This window comes from Leucoraja erinacea, chromosome 31 (genome assembly GCF_028641065.1).
Source record: "Leucoraja erinacea ecotype New England chromosome 31, Leri_hhj_1, whole genome shotgun sequence".
NCBI lineage: Eukaryota > Metazoa > Chordata > Chondrichthyes > Rajiformes > Rajidae > Leucoraja > Leucoraja erinaceus.
The window spans coordinates 2,996,324-3,017,702 of NC_073407.1; the positions used below are offsets into that span (position 1 = coordinate 2,996,324).

The 21,379-nt window shown below is 41.9% G+C and overlaps 1 protein-coding gene across 8 annotated transcripts in view; it reads left to right on the forward strand.

Annotated features, from left to right (window-relative positions):
• Positions 1–21,379, forward strand: part of LOC129711830 (disabled homolog 2-interacting protein-like) — a 625,376-nt gene that overhangs the window by 500,711 nt on the left and 103,286 nt on the right. For all 8 annotated transcript variants that reach the window (XM_055659772.1, XM_055659773.1, XM_055659775.1 and 5 more), the window contains 3 exons: positions 3,690–3,843; positions 8,927–9,025; positions 17,588–18,142. In XM_055659772.1, the coding sequence (XP_055515747.1) occupies positions 3,690–3,843; positions 8,927–9,025; positions 17,588–18,142 (808 nt within the window). The remainder of the gene's footprint in view (positions 1–3,689; positions 3,844–8,926; positions 9,026–17,587; positions 18,143–21,379) is intronic.

Consider the following 21,379-nt stretch of genomic DNA (forward strand, 5'->3'; position numbering starts at 1 on the left):
CAGAGGCTGTGCCTAGTCCAGAATAGATTGTGACATTGAGTCAGGTCTGGCTGATTATTTCAAACTTAATTGGGTGAGACAGTTAATTAAACGAACAAACAATTTTGTTCTTTACTGTGTGCTGATATCTTTACCATCCAAGAGCTTTTATTTAGCTAGGTTGGACAAAACTATGGGCTTTCAGGAGGGAAATTATTTCCAAGTGAAGATAGATGAAAACATGATTTTTCTTTGTAACAATGACAAGTGACATCAATCCCACTGATATCACAGTGATGATTCTGGAAACTTCCCAAATAGAAAATGTCATCTTGGGTGTTTAATTCACTCCTACGGCAAACCCTTTTCTCTTATGTTTGTTATATTGGTGGTTAGATTGGACTTCCACATGGATTAAATTGTCAAGCATTTATGACAAAAACAATTCTGTGGGAAGGAAATGTTGATTGGACAGGAAGGTATAGGTGATGTAAATATGTACATTCAACAATGCTGTGAATCCAGGAGAGAACTCGACATCTAATGAAGCTTGATCCCCATGTTAGATTAAAGCCGTGTAGCTTTGTGGATTTGGCTCTGCTGACGTCAGGCATAACTTCTTGCTGAAATCACTGAATTTACTGATCGTAGTTTTAAATACATACATGTACAACTGCTGATCTGAGTGCAGTATCCTTTTGTGAATTAAACCATATAATGATTATCTGATATAATGTGCAATGTTGCCTCATCAACAGTGGCGCAGCGGTGGAGCTGCCTTACAGCGCCAGAGACCTGTGTTCGATCCTCACCTTGGGTGATGTCTGTACGGCATTTGCACATTCTCCCTTTGACAATGTGTGTTTTCTCCCACATTCCAAAGACGTGCAGCTTTGTGGGTTAATTAGCTTCTGTAAATTGTCCCTAGAGTGCAGGATAGTACTAATGTAGAGGGTGATCGCTGGTTGGCGTGGACCAGGTAGGCCAAAGAGCCTGCTTCCACCCTGTATCTCTTGACTAAACTAAATCACAATCAGCTTTTCAAGTGTTACTTTAACTGCAATTATCTTGTGGAAAATCAGATACAAATCAGACAATGCAGCAATGTCAAAAAATGGAACCTCACCTTGAATTGGTTCATTGGTTTTCCACTCCTGTTATAAATGTACCTATACATCCTGCATTGAGTTTCCATACAGGCATGCCCCAGGCTAGGGAAGGATCGTATATCAATATTTTTTCCCCATAGGTTGGAAAATATGCAAAATCACCAGTCACTCACCATCTTCCAGAATATTGTTATGGAAGGTGTTGATGAGGGCCAATTTTTAAATTATCTTAAAATCAGGATGTCCCATGGCTGGTTTTGATGGGCTGGGAGAATCGGTGGCTATTACATTGTTGAGTAGAGTATTAATGCATACGTGTTAATTTCCAAAGCAACTCGAATAAGTGGCCTCCCATGATGAAACTGGCAGCCTTGGTTCTTAAGAGAATGATTACTGTGGGAATGGTCAATTTTATTGTTTATATGCTTACAATGAGGTACGGGTACAATGAAAACTCTTAGTTGCAGCTGCCTCAAAGGTGCAACTTCCTTAAATTAAACAGTAACAAAACAGAATTTCTCCTCATTGGCTCCAAATCAGCACTTACCAAAATTAACAACCCCACTCTCCCTATTGACGGCACCACTGTCTCCCCATCTCCTCAGGCCCGCAACCTTGGCGTGATCTTTGACTCAACCCTCTCCCTTGAGCCTCACATCCGCCATGTTGTCAAAACATCATTTTTTCACCTCCGCAACATTGCCAAAATCAGACCCTCTCTCACACCCCCCGCTGCTGAAAGACTCATCCATGCCTTCATCTCCTCCCGACTGGACTACTGTAACTCTCTTCTCTTTGGCATTAATTCCAGCAACATCAACCAACTGGTCCAGAATGCAGCCGCCCGACTCATTACCCACACTAAATCCTGGCACCACATCACCCCAGTCCTCAAAGAACTTCACTGGCTTCCCATTTCCCACCAGATCATCTACAAAATCCTGGCCCTCACCTACAAAGCCCTCAACCCTTATCTCACTGACCTCTTCTCCTCCTACCAACCCTCACGGTCCCTCAGATCCATTTCAGCCGGTCTCCTCTCCATTCTGAAATCCAACCTCTGCACTTTTGGAGACAGAGCCTTCTCCAGGGCAGCTCCCAGGCTCTGGAACTCCCTCCCACAATTGATCCGAACTTCTGAGTCCCTCACCATCTTCCAGTCCCGCCTCAAGATCCATCTCTTCACCTCTGCATACCCTTAGTCCCATGTCCCCCTCCCCTTTGCATCTCTGTCTTACTGCTCTATTTTGTTTTGTTCTTGACTCACCATGTAAAGCGACTTTGAGTCCTTGAATAGCGCTATACAAATAAAATGTATTATTATTATTATTATTATTATATACTCAGCCAAACACACAAAAAACTAATTATAATAAATTATACAAACTTCTAAAAGAAAGAAGTCTGGAAAGAAAATAATTAGTGCAAAAACATAATTGGGAAAAAAACAACTCCAAGAGGTGGGCCGTAGTGTTACAATTAGGGTTATGCAGTTGGTTCAAGAACTTGATGGTTGGTGGGAAAGTATCTGTTACTGAACCTGGTGGTGTTGGACTTCAGGCTTGTGTACCTCCTGCCCGACTCTAGCAGCGGCAAAAGGACGTGGCCCGGATGGTGGGGATCATTGATGATAGATGCTGCCTTCTTGAGGCAGCGCCTGGTGTAGATGCTTTCGATGGTGGAAAGGGCTGTGCCCGTGATAGACCGGGCTGAGTCCACTACTCTCCACAGCCTCGTGCATTCATTTGCGTTGGAATTGCCGTACCAGGCCGTGATGCAACTAGTCAGGGTCTGTAGTATATCTGTAAACGTTTGTTGAAGTATTCAGAGAGATGCCAAATCTCTTTAAACTTCCGAGAAAGTAGAGGCGCTGATGCGCTTTCTCCATGAATGGATTTATGTGCTGGGACCAGGACAGGTTATCTGAGATATTAATTACCAGGAATCTGAAGCTGCTAACATTCTCCACCACCTGACTGACCAAAAATAACTGGCACATTATCTCCTGGCTCCTTATGTAGATATGTGGAAAAAGCTTTTATTCAAGGCTGGTTCTTGAATTTAATAGTATTAATGGGAGCTTATTTCCATAAATTCCCGGTGTCCATAAATCTGGGAGGGCCTGGAGTCACAATTAAAACTCTCTTTTTTATACTTCATTGGAAGTGGCGTTTCAACGACCTTTCCTATCCGTCCTCAGCAACCATTCCCCAGGAGTGATCATCAGGACAAGGAGCAGAGTTCTGCATGGCCTCACTTTCTTTTCCTAGCCAGGGATCATCAAGGTCACCTGTTGGTTAATTCAACACCTGCACAGCCTGTTAATATTCATTGCAAAGGGTCTGGACCTGATCATAATTTGTGCTCTTGAGTGGAACAGCCAAGGAGAAACGATTCAGGAAAAATCACCGCACAGTTACTGTACAACAAAATGTTCTTGCTGTAATTAATGACGAATGAGAAGGTTTTATGGGCACCTGCACTACATTCTTCAGAGAGAAATTGGTTGGGTGATTTATGATGTACAATCACTATATTTTCACTTTTGTTTATGAGGGGGATTTTATATCTGATGCACCCTCTGTTTGATATTTCTTGCAGATCACGTCTGATGCCGAGGTTGAAAGAATCGCGGTCTCACGAGTCTTTGCTCAGTCCTAGTAGTGCGGTGGAGGCACTGGATCTCAGTATGGAGGAAGAAGTGACAATTAAATCTGTACACAGCAGCATCCTGGGGCAGGATTACTGTTTTGAGGTAAGATGTAGTGTTACATGCGGCATTTGAACTTCTTGAGAGTTGGTTGATTTTAGTCCTTGCATACTAATAGAAGATAGCCGGATAGCTTAGCTTATTGATCTGAACAAAGAGCAAAATCATAAAAACTTAGCTTTGAAAATATGAAGGATGCTGCCAGTATTAAGAGGGGATTCAAAGTTTCAAGTTTGGCTGTAAAGTCAGGCTGTTTTGTGGGTTAAGTCGATGAAGACCTGTATCCTGCTCTTTGGTGTTGGAGACTGAATCTGAAGAGGTTGAAATGTCTGCTCTCAGCAAAGTGAAGGAGCAACTTGCACAGAAGGTCTGTGGTTAGAAGAGATTGTAAAATAGAGTCGGATAAGGCTACAGAGGTGTTTGAGGAAGACGAATATCATAAGGCTTATTACGTGTACAAATAGAACTAGGACTGAGTAACAAACAACAAACTCTAGGGTGACGAGTGAGGTTTGATCTTTAAGAAAATTGTTTTAGATGATGCCTTGTCAGTGATGAGATAGATGTATAACTGCGGAGAAGATGTGAGAGGATCTCGTTGCAACCGAGGATGTTGCTGCTTGGGTGAATGAAGGCCTTCCTGCAGAGTTTGTAATAGTTTCATTGGGAAGTGGCTGCACAACATCAAGTGTCATTTTCCACGACCCATTTTGAACATGAAATTTAAAATCCTGCCGTTAGCAAAATTGATATTGAACCTAGTTCAAAAACACATTTTCATGGGAGACAGAATTCTAATGACTGCTCAGCCCTTAATCTCTGCTTCCAAGTTTTTATTGTGATGCAGTTTTATTAACCATTCCGGCTCAAAAAGGGTTAAATTGTTTCCAGCTGTCAGTTCCAAATATTAAATAAAATTGATTCCAATATTAAGGATAGAAATAAAGCATTTAGAGATTATTGGACAGAAATGTAATGTGCTCTCTTCCTCTGGGTGCTCTTCAGTGAACTCCCCCATTGATATATCAGCAGATACAGAGCAAATTAACACAACACGTTGAGTGAACTTTCACTGACACCGTCACAGTCATTTCTAAGCCTGTATCTTTTTCTGGTGCCAATCTGAAACTATAAATTCCTGCTTGTTGCTAATAGTAAATATGTATTTGTCGTGCTGGATCAACTACCACTATATGACAAGCCAGTGTTCCTGTAGTCTACGTTAAAGCAAGTGGCTGATAGAATGCTGATGCTTTTTGCAAAGGGGATGGAGTATAAAGATACAGAACAGATCCTCAAAGCATTGGTGAAACCGCACCTGAACTACTGCATGCGGATTGAGTCTCCATTAAGGAGAGCTGTTCGTACAGTGAGGGCAGGTTCACACACTGATTCCTGGGATAAAGTGCTGATCTATGAGTGAGAAAAGGATAATGAGATGACAGAGAGTGGAGGGTGATGTTTAAAATCATTTAGGTTGAACATTTCAGGTTAATTTTACATAGAAAATAAAAGAGTACAGCACGGGAATGGGCCCTTCAGCCCACAATGTTTGTGCTGAACATGACGCCAAGTTAAACTGATCTTATCTATCTGTACATGATCCATATCCCTCCATTCCATGCACTTTCATGTGCCCATCCAAAAGTCTCAAAGGCCACAATCGTATCTGCCTCCACCAATCACTGGCAGTGTGACCCAGACTTGGTGCAGTTGCTGTGAGGAAGAAATACAAGATCTTCTTTCTGGTGTCTGGTCCAAATCCCTTAGCTCTTCCAATTGCTCGAGTTCAGAAGTCATTGCTGCTTGTATTTCACGGGCGGAATGTGAATGTCGCCAGAAAGCCAGCTTTAATTCCCAAATTCTCATTGCCCTTATGAGTGGCAGTGGTAAATAAGATACTCCAACTGTATGCAGAAGTTCCTTGGCACAGCTAAGGCTTGTGAAGGGGAGAACAATCATACTCTTGGTGTATGCTCTACCTTTCATTGGTCGGCGTAGTTTCAGTACACTTTTTTCAATGGTATTTATATATTGTGTTTTAATTTAACAGGCAAAGAAAATTGGTGCTAAATGAAATTGCAGGGAGATCATGTCCATTTTCTCAGTATTCCTGAGTAAGAATCTGTTCTGCAATAGAGGACATTGCAGACACTGTTGATTCATGTCTTGGATGTTAGTCTCAAATAAGCCTTGGTCACTGGAATTAAGGTAGTTTTACTGATTTCAAGGGATTTAATTCCATAAATCAATTCAAGAGAATCACTTAAATGAGGAATGACTTTCCACATGCAATACTGATAGTTAGGTTGAATGTTCAAGATAGTAATTTCTATAGAAAATACTTAAAACTGGTGAATATGCTCATAAAAGAAAAACTACCTCATTAAAACACTTCTTTTGTTGCTCATTATCTTTCTCACCTATGCAAGGAGTAAATCTCATTTCAAATTTTTAATCCTTCTTCCTTTTTTCTTCAGTGACAGGCATTTCATCTTCCAAAGGCAAGATAGTCTAACCTCTTCACCTTTCTGCAGCTGGCACAAAACCAGTCCTCTGTAGGGCAAATGTAAATGCTTTCCTTGCACAGCTAACTAATTTGACAATCTATGTTGCCTGAAGGAATGTGGGTTGAGGTCTTGGCCTGCTAAAACAGTGCTGTGTGTGGCATGTATGAAACAAATTAAATGTTGTCACCACATTTCCAATCAACGTACAGGAAAAGAACCATCTTTATCCTAATAGTCAGATAATGGGAAGAACTTTAGAAAATCTTTGGTAATAAAATCAAGCAATCTAATTGGAACAGTTGATAAATTATTTGTATAGAAAGGAACAGCAGATGCTGGTTTACACTGAAGATAAACACAAAAAGCTGGAGTAATTTAGCGGGTCGGACAGCATTTCTGGAGCAAAGGAGTAAAGAAGCAAAGGCGTTTCAGGTCGAGACCCATCTTCAGACTGATATTACAAATAATCTAATCATTCGTGTTTGGCAGATGTATATTTCCAGTGGAATCCTACATTAAAAATTGGCATCTGAATGCAACAAAACGCCACAACAGTTTGTTAATTTACGTAAATATTCTATGCACAGTCTCACCTCTTTGCAGTAACTTGGCTCACACCAGTGCCAGCTGCTGGCTATAACATTTCAAAGCTTCAAAGCATCCTTTTTCCTACATATGGTAGACCTAACATCAATGGAAGGGAAGTTTTAAATAGCCTTTTGCTGAAAATATACACAGATAATTTGTACCAGATTTGCAGCCTTTTTGTAGACCATCTCTAGATTATATGAAATAAATTAATGTTCAACTTTGATCTCATTTATTTTATGCTCCAGCCCATTCCCACTGACACAATGAATTATTTAGATTTGTTTTTCTGCGTTTCACAGAAGTAACCTCTTACAAATATTTATTCTCCCTTTGAATTCCTTCATATTGACATAAACAAGGACATGAGTAAAGTGGGAACATCATGTGGACAACATGATCCTACCCGAGCCTTTGACCAACTATGAATTGAGTTCTGATGGCCATAAAATGTGCCTGCATTGCTTCCTGAACAATAATGTTGAAGTTGGAAGTGCTGAGGATCGATTGGCCCAACGCCAGCACCATTATTTGTTTCATACTGCTGCAAATTCTTATGAGTTTTTTAGTATCAAGAGTGGATGAGTATCACAGAAATAATGAATTACATTAATACTTGCTAATATTCAAATCTCCTAAATCAATCCTCTGTTCCAGCTCTCTCATTAATGCAAAAAAAAATGTAAAACAGCCTGGGGCCGACCTTAATTTCTTGCTTACACTCTTTCCTTCATTGCTGATTATGCTCCTCAGACCGTTTTTATGCATAGCCAATTATGGTAATACATTATAACATTGTGTGCACATTAATAAGCATCCCAGATTGTACATTATTTTCTCTGTTGAATGGAGTGAGTTAATTGCATTCACAGATAGCATTTACAATCAGCTGCATGTAATATTATTGATGAGGTGACTAGGTTTAAAATAATATGACAAAGGGCATGGGGAGGTGAAGCCATCAGTTTCCTCCCGTCATCCTTTGGAGGAGTTGTCATTCCATCAGTTTGGAGAATGCCATGAATTGACATGGTCTAGAAGCTTTTCATGCCAAGGATACAATATAATATACAAATATACAATATACAAAAGATCTATTGTTTATTATTTCAACATGTTATGTAGCACTATTAATTCCATTTTCCAATACTGCATGGATTCAAGATGCATTGTCCGTGATGCCTCTGCTTGGCACTGTCGAGGTGACCATGCACTCCAGTTGTTAAACAGTGTCTGTTTAACACTTTAAATACACCGAAGGACTGATGAAAATCTAAACATGAATGTTGTCCATTTTAATTTAAAATGAAGGGAAACCCATTAATCAACTGCATATGTGTAAGAAGGAACCGCAGATGCTGATTTAAACCAAAGATAGAAACAAAAAGCTGGAGTAACTCAGCGGGACATGCAGCATCTATGGAAAGAAGGAATGGGTGACCCTTCAAGACCCTTCTTCAGACTCAATGGGTGGCGATTCGGGTCGATATTTAATTACAGGAATCCATATTTTGAGGGATTTTTTTCTCCACATTAAAATCACATTCACTCTCTTGCTGTCATTTTGACATGACATAATGAGCTTTAGGTGCCCTAAGCGACTGTTGCTAACTCCCAAAAATCTGGTGCCTTCTCTGGGTACTCTCACCCCAAGGTGTTGCTTCTTGTGGTATGGCTCTATCTTGAATCAAGTGGACATTAATCATTTGTGTTTGCCTTCTGGCATCATGTATATGATTTTATCCTTGCCCCATTGCGCATTTGCAGCAGGGATTCATTCCTGAGGAGGTTAATCAGTTCCCCTGTTGATGGTTCTGGTGTCCATCTGTAGCATTCCACATCAAATCATAAAGCCAGCTACAGAAATAAATCTGAAACTCTCCAAAGTGACAAGACAGAGGTGTGGGGAAATAGGTTGGCTCTAATCATCACTTCAAATGAACGCGGAGATTTGATTTGTGCAGATAGGATTTTTACAGATAGGATTACAGCTAAAATACTAGAATGAAATGTATTTTTCTTTACTGCAGGTGACAACTTCAACTGGCAGCAAATGTTTTTCATGCCGTTCAGTCGCAGAAAGAGATAAGTGGATGGAAAATTTAAGGCGTGCAGTGCAGCCAAATAAGGTAAAAGAATGGACTCATAATGTTCAAAGATGTTGCTGCCTTCTACATCTGTTTTTCATATCAATGTGTGTTTTTTGAGCTTTGCACAGAACAGCGCATCGGGCTGTCAGTGTTTTGTTTAAGCTGAGTTATGCATTTCCATGGAAGCAACGGTAAATATATAGTTGGCAATTTCAACAGTGATCTTCTCACTGTTTATCTGTGTTATGTCCTGCTTGATGCCCATATTCATCCTTTCTCCAGTCAAACACTCAGAATGATTATTTTACACACATAATTTGTCAAATATAGCCATTTGTCTCCAGAGGCAATGAATGCAAGGCTGGTGGAGAACATAAATAGCAGGTCGTCATTGATTTCAGAGTGGGATGCCCAATTTTGTTTCATACGCAAGTCTGCAGAGTTACACAGATGCTTGTGCTCCTCAAAATGTGCTTTAATAAAACAACCTGCACCCTTCCTATTGACATGCACGTGCCATTTTGATTTGTGAGTGTGCCAGTAGCTGTATCATTATTTCAGGAGTTAATGATTCCACCCCAGGTTCAGCATGTAGAATGTAGCTTTGTGCAATGGTGGAATATAATACCAGGCAGAAGTGAAGTGCGTAGTCCATAAGACATAGGAGCAGAATCAGGCCATTCAACCCATCGAGTCTACCCGGCCATTCGATCACAGCTGATTTATTTTCCCTCTCAACCCTATTCTCCTGCCTTTCTCCCCATAACATTTGACACTCGTACTAATCAAGAACCTAGAAATCTCCGCTTTAAAAATACCCAATGACTTGGCATCCACAGTCATGTGGTAATGAATTCCACAGATTCACCACACTCTGGCTAAAGAAATTCTTTCTCATCTCCATTCTAAAGGTACATCATTTTATTCTAAGGCTGTGCCCTCTGACCCTAGACTCTCCCACTGCTGGAAACATCCTCTTCACATCCACTCTATCCGGGCCTTTCATTATTTGGTAGGTTTCAGTGTGATCCCCTCACATTCTTCTAAACTCCAGCGAGTACAGGCCCAGAGCCTTTAAACGTTCCAACCACTGAAATCAGACTAACCAGCTTATAATTTCCTTTCTTTTGCTTCGCTTCCTTTTTAACAATTTGCGACCTCTCACCTCATGGCCAGAGGGTCTTCAGAAGTCAGATTATGACCTGACTGAATTATGGTAGCACAAAGAAATCTGCAATCACTGAAAATATACAGCAAAAGCAGACATAATTTATGTTTCCTTCTGCCAGATTATGCTGATGTGTTTGCTTGAATACAAACTACTTTTGCAACAAGAACAAATTGAGAACATTGAGCTGGGATAAAACACAAAACTGTCCATTAATAGGAATTTGAGTCTATCTCAGATAATTTAACTGAACAGAATAGAAATCAGTGCTTCATTATTATATGTTTTGGGATTTGAAATTGTGGATTGATTTCCAATTGCATAATGTACAACATTCTTTGCACACAGAGTGTTATGACCATACTTTCTGTGTTAGTTTTGCTGCTTCATTTCATAACACTTCAACTGTGTTCAGTTTGATATCAGATGCAGTAATAATGTCCATTTAGGTTGCACGTTTTACTCTGCGAACAGAGCTTTAACAGTTGTTTAACATTTGGTTAAACATTTGGAAAGGAGTAGTATAAGATTGTTTTCAAACAAAGCAATGATATCACACAGTGGCAGTAATTTAGGGTGGAACAGTAGCACAGCTCATGGTATTGCTGCCTCACAGCGCCAGAGACCTGGGTTCAATTCTGACCTTGGGTGCCATCGGTGTGGAGTTTGCTCATTCTCCCTTTGACCACATGGGTTTCTTCATGTGGTCCTATCTACAGAAAGGACGGGTTGCACTTGAAGCCGAGGGGGACCAATATCCTGGCGGGGAGATTTGCAAAGGCTACTGGGGAGACTTTAAACTAATATGGTTGGGGGGAGGGCCTCAAATTGGGAAAGCTAGCAGTCAGTGTGTGAGGCAGGAGGCAGAGAATGGTAGCACTCTGACCCAAAATGCAGGGGAGAGAGAAGAAAAAGACAATAAACAGAGACTAAGAGAGGGTGGGTTTCTTAAATGTGTATATTTTAATGCTAGGAGCATTGTAAGAAAGGCGGATGAACTTAGAGCCTGGATTGACACCTGGAAGTATGATGTTGTGGCGATCAGTGAAACATGGTTGCAGGAGGGCTGTGATTGTAAACTAAATATTCCAGGATTTCGTTGCTTCAGGTGTGATAGAATTGGAGGGGCAAGAGGTGGAGGTGTTGCATTGCTTACGAGGGAAGATATTACAGCAGTGCTTTGGCAGGATAGATTAGAGGGCTCGTCAAGGGAGGCTATTTGGGTGGAACTGAGAAATGGGAAAGGGGTAGCAATAGGGGTGTATTATAGACCGCCAAATGAGGAGCGAGAATTGGAAGAGCAAATATGTAAGGAGATTGCAGATATTAGTAGTAAGCACAAGGTAGTGATTGTGGGAGATTTCAATTTTCCACACATAGACTGGGAAACACATTCTGCAAATGGGCTGGATGGGTTAGAGTTTGTAAAATGTGTGCAGGATAGTTTTTTGCAGCAATACATAGAAGTACCTACTAGAGAAGGGGCGGTGCTGGACCTCCTGTTAGGAAATGAGACGGGTCAGGTGGCAGAGGTATGCGTTGGGGAACAATTCGGGACCAGTGATCACAATACCATTAGTTTCAATATAATTATGGAGAGGGTCAGAACTGGACCTAGGGTTGAGATTTTTGATTGGAGAAAGGCTAACTTTGAGGAGATGCGAAAGGATTTAAAATGAGTAAATTGGGACAGTTTGTTTTATGGGAAAGATGTGGAAGAGAAATGGAGTACATTTAAAGGTGAAATTTTAAGAGTACAGAATCTTTATGTCCCTGTTCGGTTGAAAGGAAATAGTAAAAATTGGAAAGAGCCCTGGTTTTCAAGGGAAATTGGACACGGTTCGGAAAAAGAGAGAGATCTACAATAATTATAGGCAGCATGGAGTAAATGAGGTGCTTGAGGAGTATAAAGAATGTAAAAAGAATCTTAAGAAAGAAATTAGAAAAGCTAAAAGAAGATATGAGGTTGCTTTGGCAAGTAAGGTGAAAGTAAATCCAAAGGGTTTCTACAGCTATATTAATAGCAAAAGGATAACGAGGGATAAAATTGGTCCATTGGAGAGTCAGAGTGAACAGCTATCTGCAGAGCCAAAAGAGATGGGGGAGATATTGAACAATTTATTTTCTTCGGTATTCACCAAGGAGAAGGATATTGAATTATGTGAGGTAAGGGAAACAAGTAGAGTAGCTATGGAAACTATGAGATTCAAAGATGAGGAAGTACTGACACTTTTGAGAAATATAAAAGTGGATAAGTCTCCAGGTCCGGACAGGATATTCCCTAGGATATTGAGGGAAGTTAGTGTAGAAATATCAGGGGCTATGACAGAAATATTTCAAATGTCATTGGAAACGGGAATAGTACCGGAGGATTGGCGTACTGCGCATGTTGTTCCATTGTTTCAAAAGGGTTCTAAGAGTAAACCTAGCAATTATAGACCTGTTAGTTTGAAGTCAGTGGTGGGAAAATTAATGGAAAGGATACTTAGAGATAATATATATAAGCATCTGGATAAACACGGTCTGATTAGGAACAGTCAACATGGATTTGTGCCTGGAAGGTCATGTTTGACTAATCTTCTTGAATTTTTTGAAGAGGTTACTCGGGAAATTGATGAGGGTAAAGCAGTGGATGTTGTATATATGGACTTCAGTAAGGCCTTTGACAAGGTTCCTCATGGAAGGTTGGTTAAGAAGGTTCAATGGTTGGGTATTAATGGTGGAGTAGCAAGATTGATTCAACAGTGGCTGAATGGGAGATGCCAGAGAGTAATGGTGGATGGTTGTTTGTCAGGTTGGAGGCCAATGACTAGTGGGGTGCCACAGGGATCTGTGTTGGGTCTACTGTTGTTTGTCATGTACATCAATGAACTGGATGTGGTAAATTGGATTAGTAAGTATGCAGATGATACTAAGATAGGTGGGGTTGTGGATAATGAAGTAGATTTTCAAAGTCTACAGAGAGATTTATGCCAGTTAAGAGTGGGCTGAAAGATGGCAGATGGAGTTTAATGCTGATAAATGTGAGGTGCTACATCTTGGCAGGACAAATCAAAATAGGACGTACATGGTAAATGGTAGGGAATTGAAGAATGCAGGTGAACAGAGGGATCTGGGAATAACTGTGCACAGTTCCCTGAAAGTGGAATCTCATGTAGATAGGGTGGTAAAGAAAGCTTTTGGTGTGCTGGCCTTTATAAATCAGAGCATTGAGTATAGAAGTTGGGATGTAATGTTAAAATTGTACAAGGCATTGGTGAGGCCAATTCTGGAGTATGGTGTACAATTTTGGTCGCCTAATTATAGGAAGGATGTCAACAAAATAGAGAGAGTACAGAGGAGATTTACTAGAATGTTGCCTGGGTTTCAGCAACTAAGTTACAGAGAAAGTTGAAACAAGTTATGGCTTTATACTTTGAAGCGCAGAAGGTTACTTGATAGAGGTCTTTAAAATGATGAGAGGGATAGACACAGTTGACGTGGATAAGCTTTTCCCACTGAGAGTAGGGAAGATTCAAACAAGGGGACATGCATGACTTGAGAATTAAGGGACTGAAGTTTAGGGGTAACATGAGGGGGAACTTCTTTACTCAGAGAGTGGTGGCTGTGTGGAATGAGCTTCCAGCGAAGGTGGTGGAGGCAGGTTCGTTTTTATCATTTAAAAATAAATTGGATAGTTATATGGACGGGAAAGGAATGGAGGGTTGTGGTCTGAGAGCAGGTATATGGGACAAGGGGAGAATATGTGTTCGGCACGGACTAGAAGGGTCGAGATGGCCTGTTTCTGTGCTGTAATTGTTATATGGTTATATGGTTCAGTATAGGAGTAACGAGATTCTTCTGCTGTTGTATAGGGCTCTGGTAAGTCCAGAACCAGGGATCACAGTCTTAGAATAAAGGGGAGGCCATTTAAGACTGAGGTGAGAAACGTTTTCACCCAGAGAGTTGTGAATTTGTGGAATTCCCTGCCACAGAGGGCAGTGGAGGCCAAATCACTGGATGGATTTAAGAGAGAGTTAGAGCTCTAGGGGCTAGTGGAATCAAGGGATATGGGGAGAAGGCAAGTACGGGTTATTGATTGGGGACGATCAGCCATGATCACAATGCATGGCGGTGCTGGCTCGAAGGACCGAATGGCCTCCTCCTGCACCTATTTTCTATGTTTCTGGGTGATCTGGTTTTCTCCTACCTACCAAAGACGTGTAGGTTTGTAGGTTAATTAGCTTCTGTAAATTGCCTCCATTGTGTAGGATAATAAAGTGGGATAACGGGTGACAGATGGCCGGTGTGGACTCGGTGGGCCAATGGTTTTTATTGCCTTTCCCGAAACCACCTTCATTTTGTTGCCAGGTGTATCAGGAAATGATTTGAGTTGGATGTCACCATTGTTTTGTCATTCCTAAAGCATTAATATAATTTATTTGAAACCCCCTTGAGCTTCACCAACATCGGCTGTGTGAAGCAGATTTTAAATAAATGCTGGCATACTGCCAAATGGCTTCATAATTTGAATAATTTCCCGAGGTGATATTGTGTAGAGCAAACCTGAACTGCAGCAGAAAGTGAAGGCGTTTAGTTAGGGTTGAACATAATCAGGTGCTCAGCATGTTAAAGTGTGCAAAGTAATTGCACCAGTCTTCCCCCCCCCCCATCCAATGTGAGCAAGATAGCTTTCCTTGCAACCTTCGAACACCAGTGATAACACTGGCTGGAGGCATGTACGAACCACACACGCAGCCTGCAATTCTTGCTATCCATCGGTGAGGAGATAAGTTTGCATGGTTTAGGATCTTTTTGAAAATAGTTTTTGTAATGACTCCAATTTAAATGTTTGGCTTCCCTAATGAGTCTTGCGTGTATGTTATACACATCAAAGCACTTGGCTCTGATCCCAATGTAAAATGTTACCCAAGTTGCAATTATTCGACATATTTACATTTCTAACTGATGACACTTTTCATTTAGTTTCCTGAAGGCCAATTACTGATTAAGATACATCAGGTGCAGATGAGAACTCGGGTTTAATGCCACAGCATGAGTTTTGTACACCTCTTGTAATACAGTACTGTATGCCTTAACCAGTGTTCCAAAAAAATTGCCTTTGATCCCAATTTAGTAAATGCAGCCAGGCACTTATCTGGCTGAGGCATGTTTTTGATGTCTGATGCAATTTCCATACAAGGCTCTCATCAAATTATGTCATCCCTGTGCAATCTTCTTTTGGAGTTTCGCAAGGGAAATGAGACCAATAGTTTTAACCAACCTTGAGCATCCCGAAGCAAGCAGTTCAAAGTCTAGACTGAATTAGTACTCCCCTCGAGTATGCCCAACCCCACCCTGTAGTCTCTGCATCGTCTACTCTCTCCCTCTCTCATCCCACATTGCATCCAATACTCACAGTCCCTGGAGCTGCATTAGGGTTCCCTTCCTGAGCCGTCTGTTCCTGAGCCGTCTGTAAGCCAATTTCACCACGTCAGAAACATTTATTTTCCATGGTAACGCAGACAATATTGCCCTATCTACACTTGTTATCATCCTTTTATTTTAGTGAGTAATCATCCTGATACTGCCATAAAGAGGTAGAGCTGCTGCCTCACAGCACTACAGACCCATGTTTGATCCTAACAATGGGTGCTGTCAGCGTGAAGTTTGCATGTACTCTCTGTCACTGCATGAGCTTCCTCCAGATGCTCGTTTTCTCCCACATCCCAAACAAATGTGAGTTTGCAGGTTAATTGGCCTCTGTAAAATCCCCAAAGTGTGTAGGGAGTGGATATGAAAATGGGGTAACATAGAACGAATGTGAATGGGTGATCAATGGTCAGCGTGGACTCAAAGGGTATGTTTCCATGCTGTACCGTTCAATCTATCTTCATTAAACTAATTAAATATCCAGTCATTAATGAATACCGTGAAACGTTATTATTAACTCGAAAAAACAAAAACGAATTTGCATAAAAGCAAATTTGTAAACCAGGGAGCTTCCACCCTTGTGATCTAACAGTTCTTGGAAAAGGTCTCGGACCACACACTCAGGCCCACACACTCTAGGCCCACCCCCAGCTATGTCAAGCCAGCAACTCTGCACTCCCGCAACCCCTCAATGCTGACAACATGCAAACTCATGGTTCTTGGATGCGATTGTGGTTTACCGCAACAAGCTCACAACTAAATTTTCATTAGCACGCAGCTGGCATGACCATCTGCTTCGTTGAAATGTAGTGAAACCAAATGAAATAAATCTGGTCATTTGTGGGTTAGTAGGAACAATGCTGCTCGTGGGAGCAGACTGCAACAGGAGGATCTAACAGGATGACCGGTGTTTCTCGGGGAAGTTCCTTCCATACCTGTGACTATCTGTAATGGTTCTTGAGGTTTCCTAGCAATCCATTCATTAATGTAATAAATGATTTATCTGTTAGTCCATGTCTGGAGATTAATTAGTCGAAGAGCACTAGGAATCGAGGAGGGAGTAAGAGAGGGTCACCAAGACCTTCCTTCAGAGAGAGGAGAACTTTGAAGAGATTTTGCAGTGGTGCAGTAAAATGGAAAGAAACTTAATAACGCTTTAAAAATTGTCTTGAATGATGACATTGTATTGGGGTTTGCAAATCTCTAATTACCCTGCTGAAGATTGTGCTGACTCCAAGAGGTGTTCAGGCAGCAGCCAAGCCACTGGAGAGGAATGGCACCTGTCCTGTGGTGAAGGTTGAACGCTGGTTACCAGTGGCGGACTGGGTCTAAAAATATTGGTTGTCAGGAGACAAAGGGGGCCCACTTGATATAGGGGGCCCACTTGCCATCGGGCAAGCTGACATCCTGGCCAGTCCGCCACTGCTGGTTACATCGCTGCCCTAATACTCTAGCTGTGAAGCAGGGAGGCTGAGAGGAAGGCGGGGACTGTTGCTGAATAGAAGTCAGACTATAAAAGCACACTGTGTGGGAAGCAACTGCAGATGCTGGTATAAACCGAAAATGGACACAAAAAGCTGGAGTAACTCAGTGGGTCAGACAACATCTCTGGAGAAAAGGAATAGGTGATGTTTCGGCTCAGTCTGAAGTAGGGTCTTGACCCAAAACGTCACTTATTCCCTTTTCTCCAGAGATGCTGCCTGACCTGCTGAGTTACTCCAGATTTTTGTGTCTCTCTTTATGTGTAAGTTAGTGCAGGTTAACCAGATGGTTAACCAAGGTCTGCAAAATCTGTGTGGTTCATTTTACTTTGCAATTAAGAATAATGTCAGGAAGCATATTTTGTCAATAAAAATGGTATTTGTTTTTAAGTTATCAAACTAATTACCTTTGTAGAGTATGGTAACTCGGTAGTTGCAAGTTACAAATGTTTATAATAGTGTTAAGTTGACACGGAAGAGATCCTAACAACAGTGATCATGTGGGATTGTTGAACTGAATCTTTCCCTGTGTTGTTTTAGGATAACAGCAGACGAGTGGAGAATCTGCTCAAACTGTGGATTATTGAAGCCAAGGATCTGCCAGCCAAGAAGAAGTATTTCTGTGAACTCTGCCTGGATGACACGCTGTATGCACGGACTACCTGCAAGCTGAAAACTGACAACGTTTTCTGGGGAGAGCACTTTGAATTCAGTAACCTGCCCACACTCAAGAACATTACAGTGCACTTGTACAAAGAGACCGATAAGAAGAAAAAGAAAGATAAGAATAACTATGTGGGTTTGGTGAATATTCCTATTGCCACTGTGACGGGGCGACAGTTCCTGGAGAAATGGTATCCAGTGAGTGTGCCCAATCCCAGCAAGGGCAAAGCAGCGGGTCCAATGATTCGAATCAAATCTCGCTACCAGAGCATGAGCATTCTCCCCATGGAGCTCTACAAAGAGTTTGCTGAGTACATCACAAATAACTACATGCTCCTGTGCACGGTGCTGGAGCCTGTGCTGAGCGTGAAGAGTAAGGAGGAGATGGCTTGTGCGTTGGTACACATTCTGCAAAGCACTGGGAAGGCTAAGGTAAGCACAAAGGCTACAAACATTTACCCTTCCCCTGCATCTGATGTCCCACTTAAACATAATAATGCTTTAGCAAAAATAAACACTTTGTGGAGTGTGTAATTAGTATAAAGGAGAAAGATCTGAAGATTGAGACTTTGAAAGGTTGGATGTAGTGGAGACCTGCTATAGGTCTCCATTTTCTGAAAATGTTCAGAAATATTATTGTTGCCGAATCATAAACGAGACTTAATTGTACATCAATGTTTTATATATGTGTTAAGTTATCGCTAAAGCAAGGACAGAGCTTAATTACTGGTTGTGGGACATCGAGCTACTGCATCAATGTTCCATTCTGAATTTAGCACCAGGGTTCACAACATTAGTACAAATTTATTGCATTGTATTCAGTGTGGCTTTTTGAACCTTTTTGATGAAGATCAAGCTTCAGAACAATGGCAGTATCCCTGGTCATCTGAGGAAAAGCGTGTTGGAAGATTGTGTCTCCAGACTCAACACAGAGCTGAGGGGAGAGAGTTCAGATGCTTCCAAGATGGCACAAAACCCAGGAGACTATTTGTGTGCTTGCCACAGAAACAGATCTACAATCACATACTACACCACACTTTTAAATCTCCACTCCTACAGCAACATCTATCTATATAACTAAAAGTCTCATCTTGACCACTTTCTGTCTGCGCTGAATATTGATTTTAGAAAAAACGCTACCCTATATCACTATGATTTTTGGCCATCTTACTCACAGTCCTCCTCTGCTGAGGCAGCCCCGAGGATTTTTCCAATTGATGAAAAATAAAAAAGTAATGAGTGTTTAAAAAATCTTGAGATCAGCTGATTGGTCCTCTCGCCTGTCAATCACCATGATGAAGGTAACGCCCCTTCCGAGGGGGGGGGGGGGGGGGGTGCAGGACTATAAAACCCCGGATGCCTGGACGTGAGTCAGTTACTCTGGAAGATCACGAGGGAGAGGCCACAACTGTGATTCTAAGCTGGGAATCAACTGAACTGTGAGTCTGCAATGTACTTGCAATAAATGATTGTTAGCCCTTAATGAAAATGCAAGGAGCTGTTTGGCCTGCCCTGTGCTTGAAACTGCAATGGAAATGGAAATGAAATGAAAATGCAATGAGCTGTTTGGCCTGCCCTGTGCTTGAAATTGCAAAGGAAATGAAATGAAAGTGCAATGAGCTGTTTGGCCTGCCCTGTGCTTGAACCTGCAATGGAAATGGAAACAAAATGAAAATGCAATGAGCTGATGGCCTGTCCTGTGCTTGAAACTGCAGTGGAAATGGAAATGAAATGAAAATGCAATGAGCTGTTTGGCCTGCCCTGTGCTTGAAACTGAAATGGAAATGAAATGAAAATGCAATGAGTTGTTTGGCCTGCCCTGTGCTTGAAACTGAAATGGAAATGAAATGAAAATGCAATGAGTGGTTTGGCCTGCCCTGTGCTTGAAACTGAAATGGAAATGAAATGAAAATGCAATGAGTTGTTTGGCCTGCCCTGTGCTTGAAATTGAAATGGAAATGAAATGAAATGAGTTGTTTGGCCTGCCTGAAACCACTAATTTTGGCCCACAAGGCCACTGTTAGCTGAGAAACCAGCCCCCTTTACCCCAAATGCCTGTATTAGCCCAGGAGAGCATTTTGGCCCCAAAGGCCCATGCCATGCCAGGAAAAGTCCAGAAAAAGTGCCTTTCACCTAGATTTCACTTTTTTTTAAGAAGGGCCCATTCAGCCCACCAGGTCTGTACTAGCCCAGGAGGAGTTTCTTTGGCCCATCGGTAAGTATTCCCCCTGCAAGTATTAATCCTCACCCCAGTATTTTTCTCCCTTCCTTCATTGGCTCCCTCTGAGATCCAGGCAAGGATAGAAATTGCTTCTTCATTGCTGTGATCTGCAGAAAAAGATGAAAAATGTCTAAAATTGATTCTCCGCCCTCTCCCCCTTCTCTCTCACGGTCTCTCACCTGTTTTGGGAAGAATTTCTGGCAGTTTCCTCTGAGCTGTCAGCCCACCAGGCCTGAGTGACTGAGCTGCCAGCCCACCAGGCCTGAATGCCTGAGCTGCCAGCCCAATAATCCATCCGGCCCACAATGTCCATACTAGCCCTCTGGAAACCAGTCCCTTTGGCCCGCAACACCCATACTAGTGCCCCAGAAAGCCCCCCCCCCCTCCCCCACTGGCCACCAATATTGGAATTAGTGGATAGGTGGAATATTGCGTTGGGGACCAGCCCTCCCGTGTGAACATGGGACCCAATGGGTCCCACTTAGTCTAGTTTCTTACTTTAAATCTTTGATCAGACTTTACTGACTTTACCTTGTACTAAACGTTATTCCCTTATCTTGTATCTGTACACTTTGGATGGCCCGTTTGTTATCATGTATTGTCTTTCCGTTGACTGGTTAGAATGCAACAAAAGCTTTTCACAGTACCTCAGTACACGTTATCTCTGCAAAATTATCTGGGTGGCGCATTGGCACAGCTGGTAGAGCCACTGCCGGACAACGCCAGAGACCTGGGTTCAATCTTGACCTTGGGTGCTGTCTGCCTGGTTTGCATGTCCTCCCTGTGACCACCTGGGTTTGTTCTGGGTAGATTAATTGGCCTCTGTAAATTGCCTCTAGGGAGTGGATGAGAAAGTGGGATTGTAAAGAACTAGTGTGAATGAGTGATCGATGATCAGCATGGACTCAGTATTTTCATGCTGTATTTCCAGACTGAACTAAAGCCCTTCTAATCCACTGGCAGGATAAGTGAACCTGCATCCACTCCCGGGCCAGTATTCCTAACATGAAGACTCATTTATTTTCTAAGCTTCCTTGAAGTTATCCAGGGGTAATATCCCCATGAAATGCTAGCCCAGTTTTCTGTTCCGCAAGGATTGAGCAGATGTCCTCCTTGGCCACATCCATTGCTTCCAGGTTAGGAGCAGTGATGATTGTAGTGTGCCCATTCCATGCTAATGACCCTGGTAATCTTGTACAAATTTATCAGGGGGAAATGTGACATACCTGAATATCTCATTCCTGATGGCAAGCTTATTGTGAAACTGCCTCTAACTCCTTCCGGGTCTTCATAATTCCTGACCCATGGCAGCTGAAAATGGGGGAGCTGTGTTGGGGCCGGCACTGAGAATATATGGTTATACTCATCAAGAACACACAGAAGCCCAGCATTAATGACAGGCAGGGGGAACCTGTTAACAAACCCTTCCAGCTGCTCCAGCAAGTACC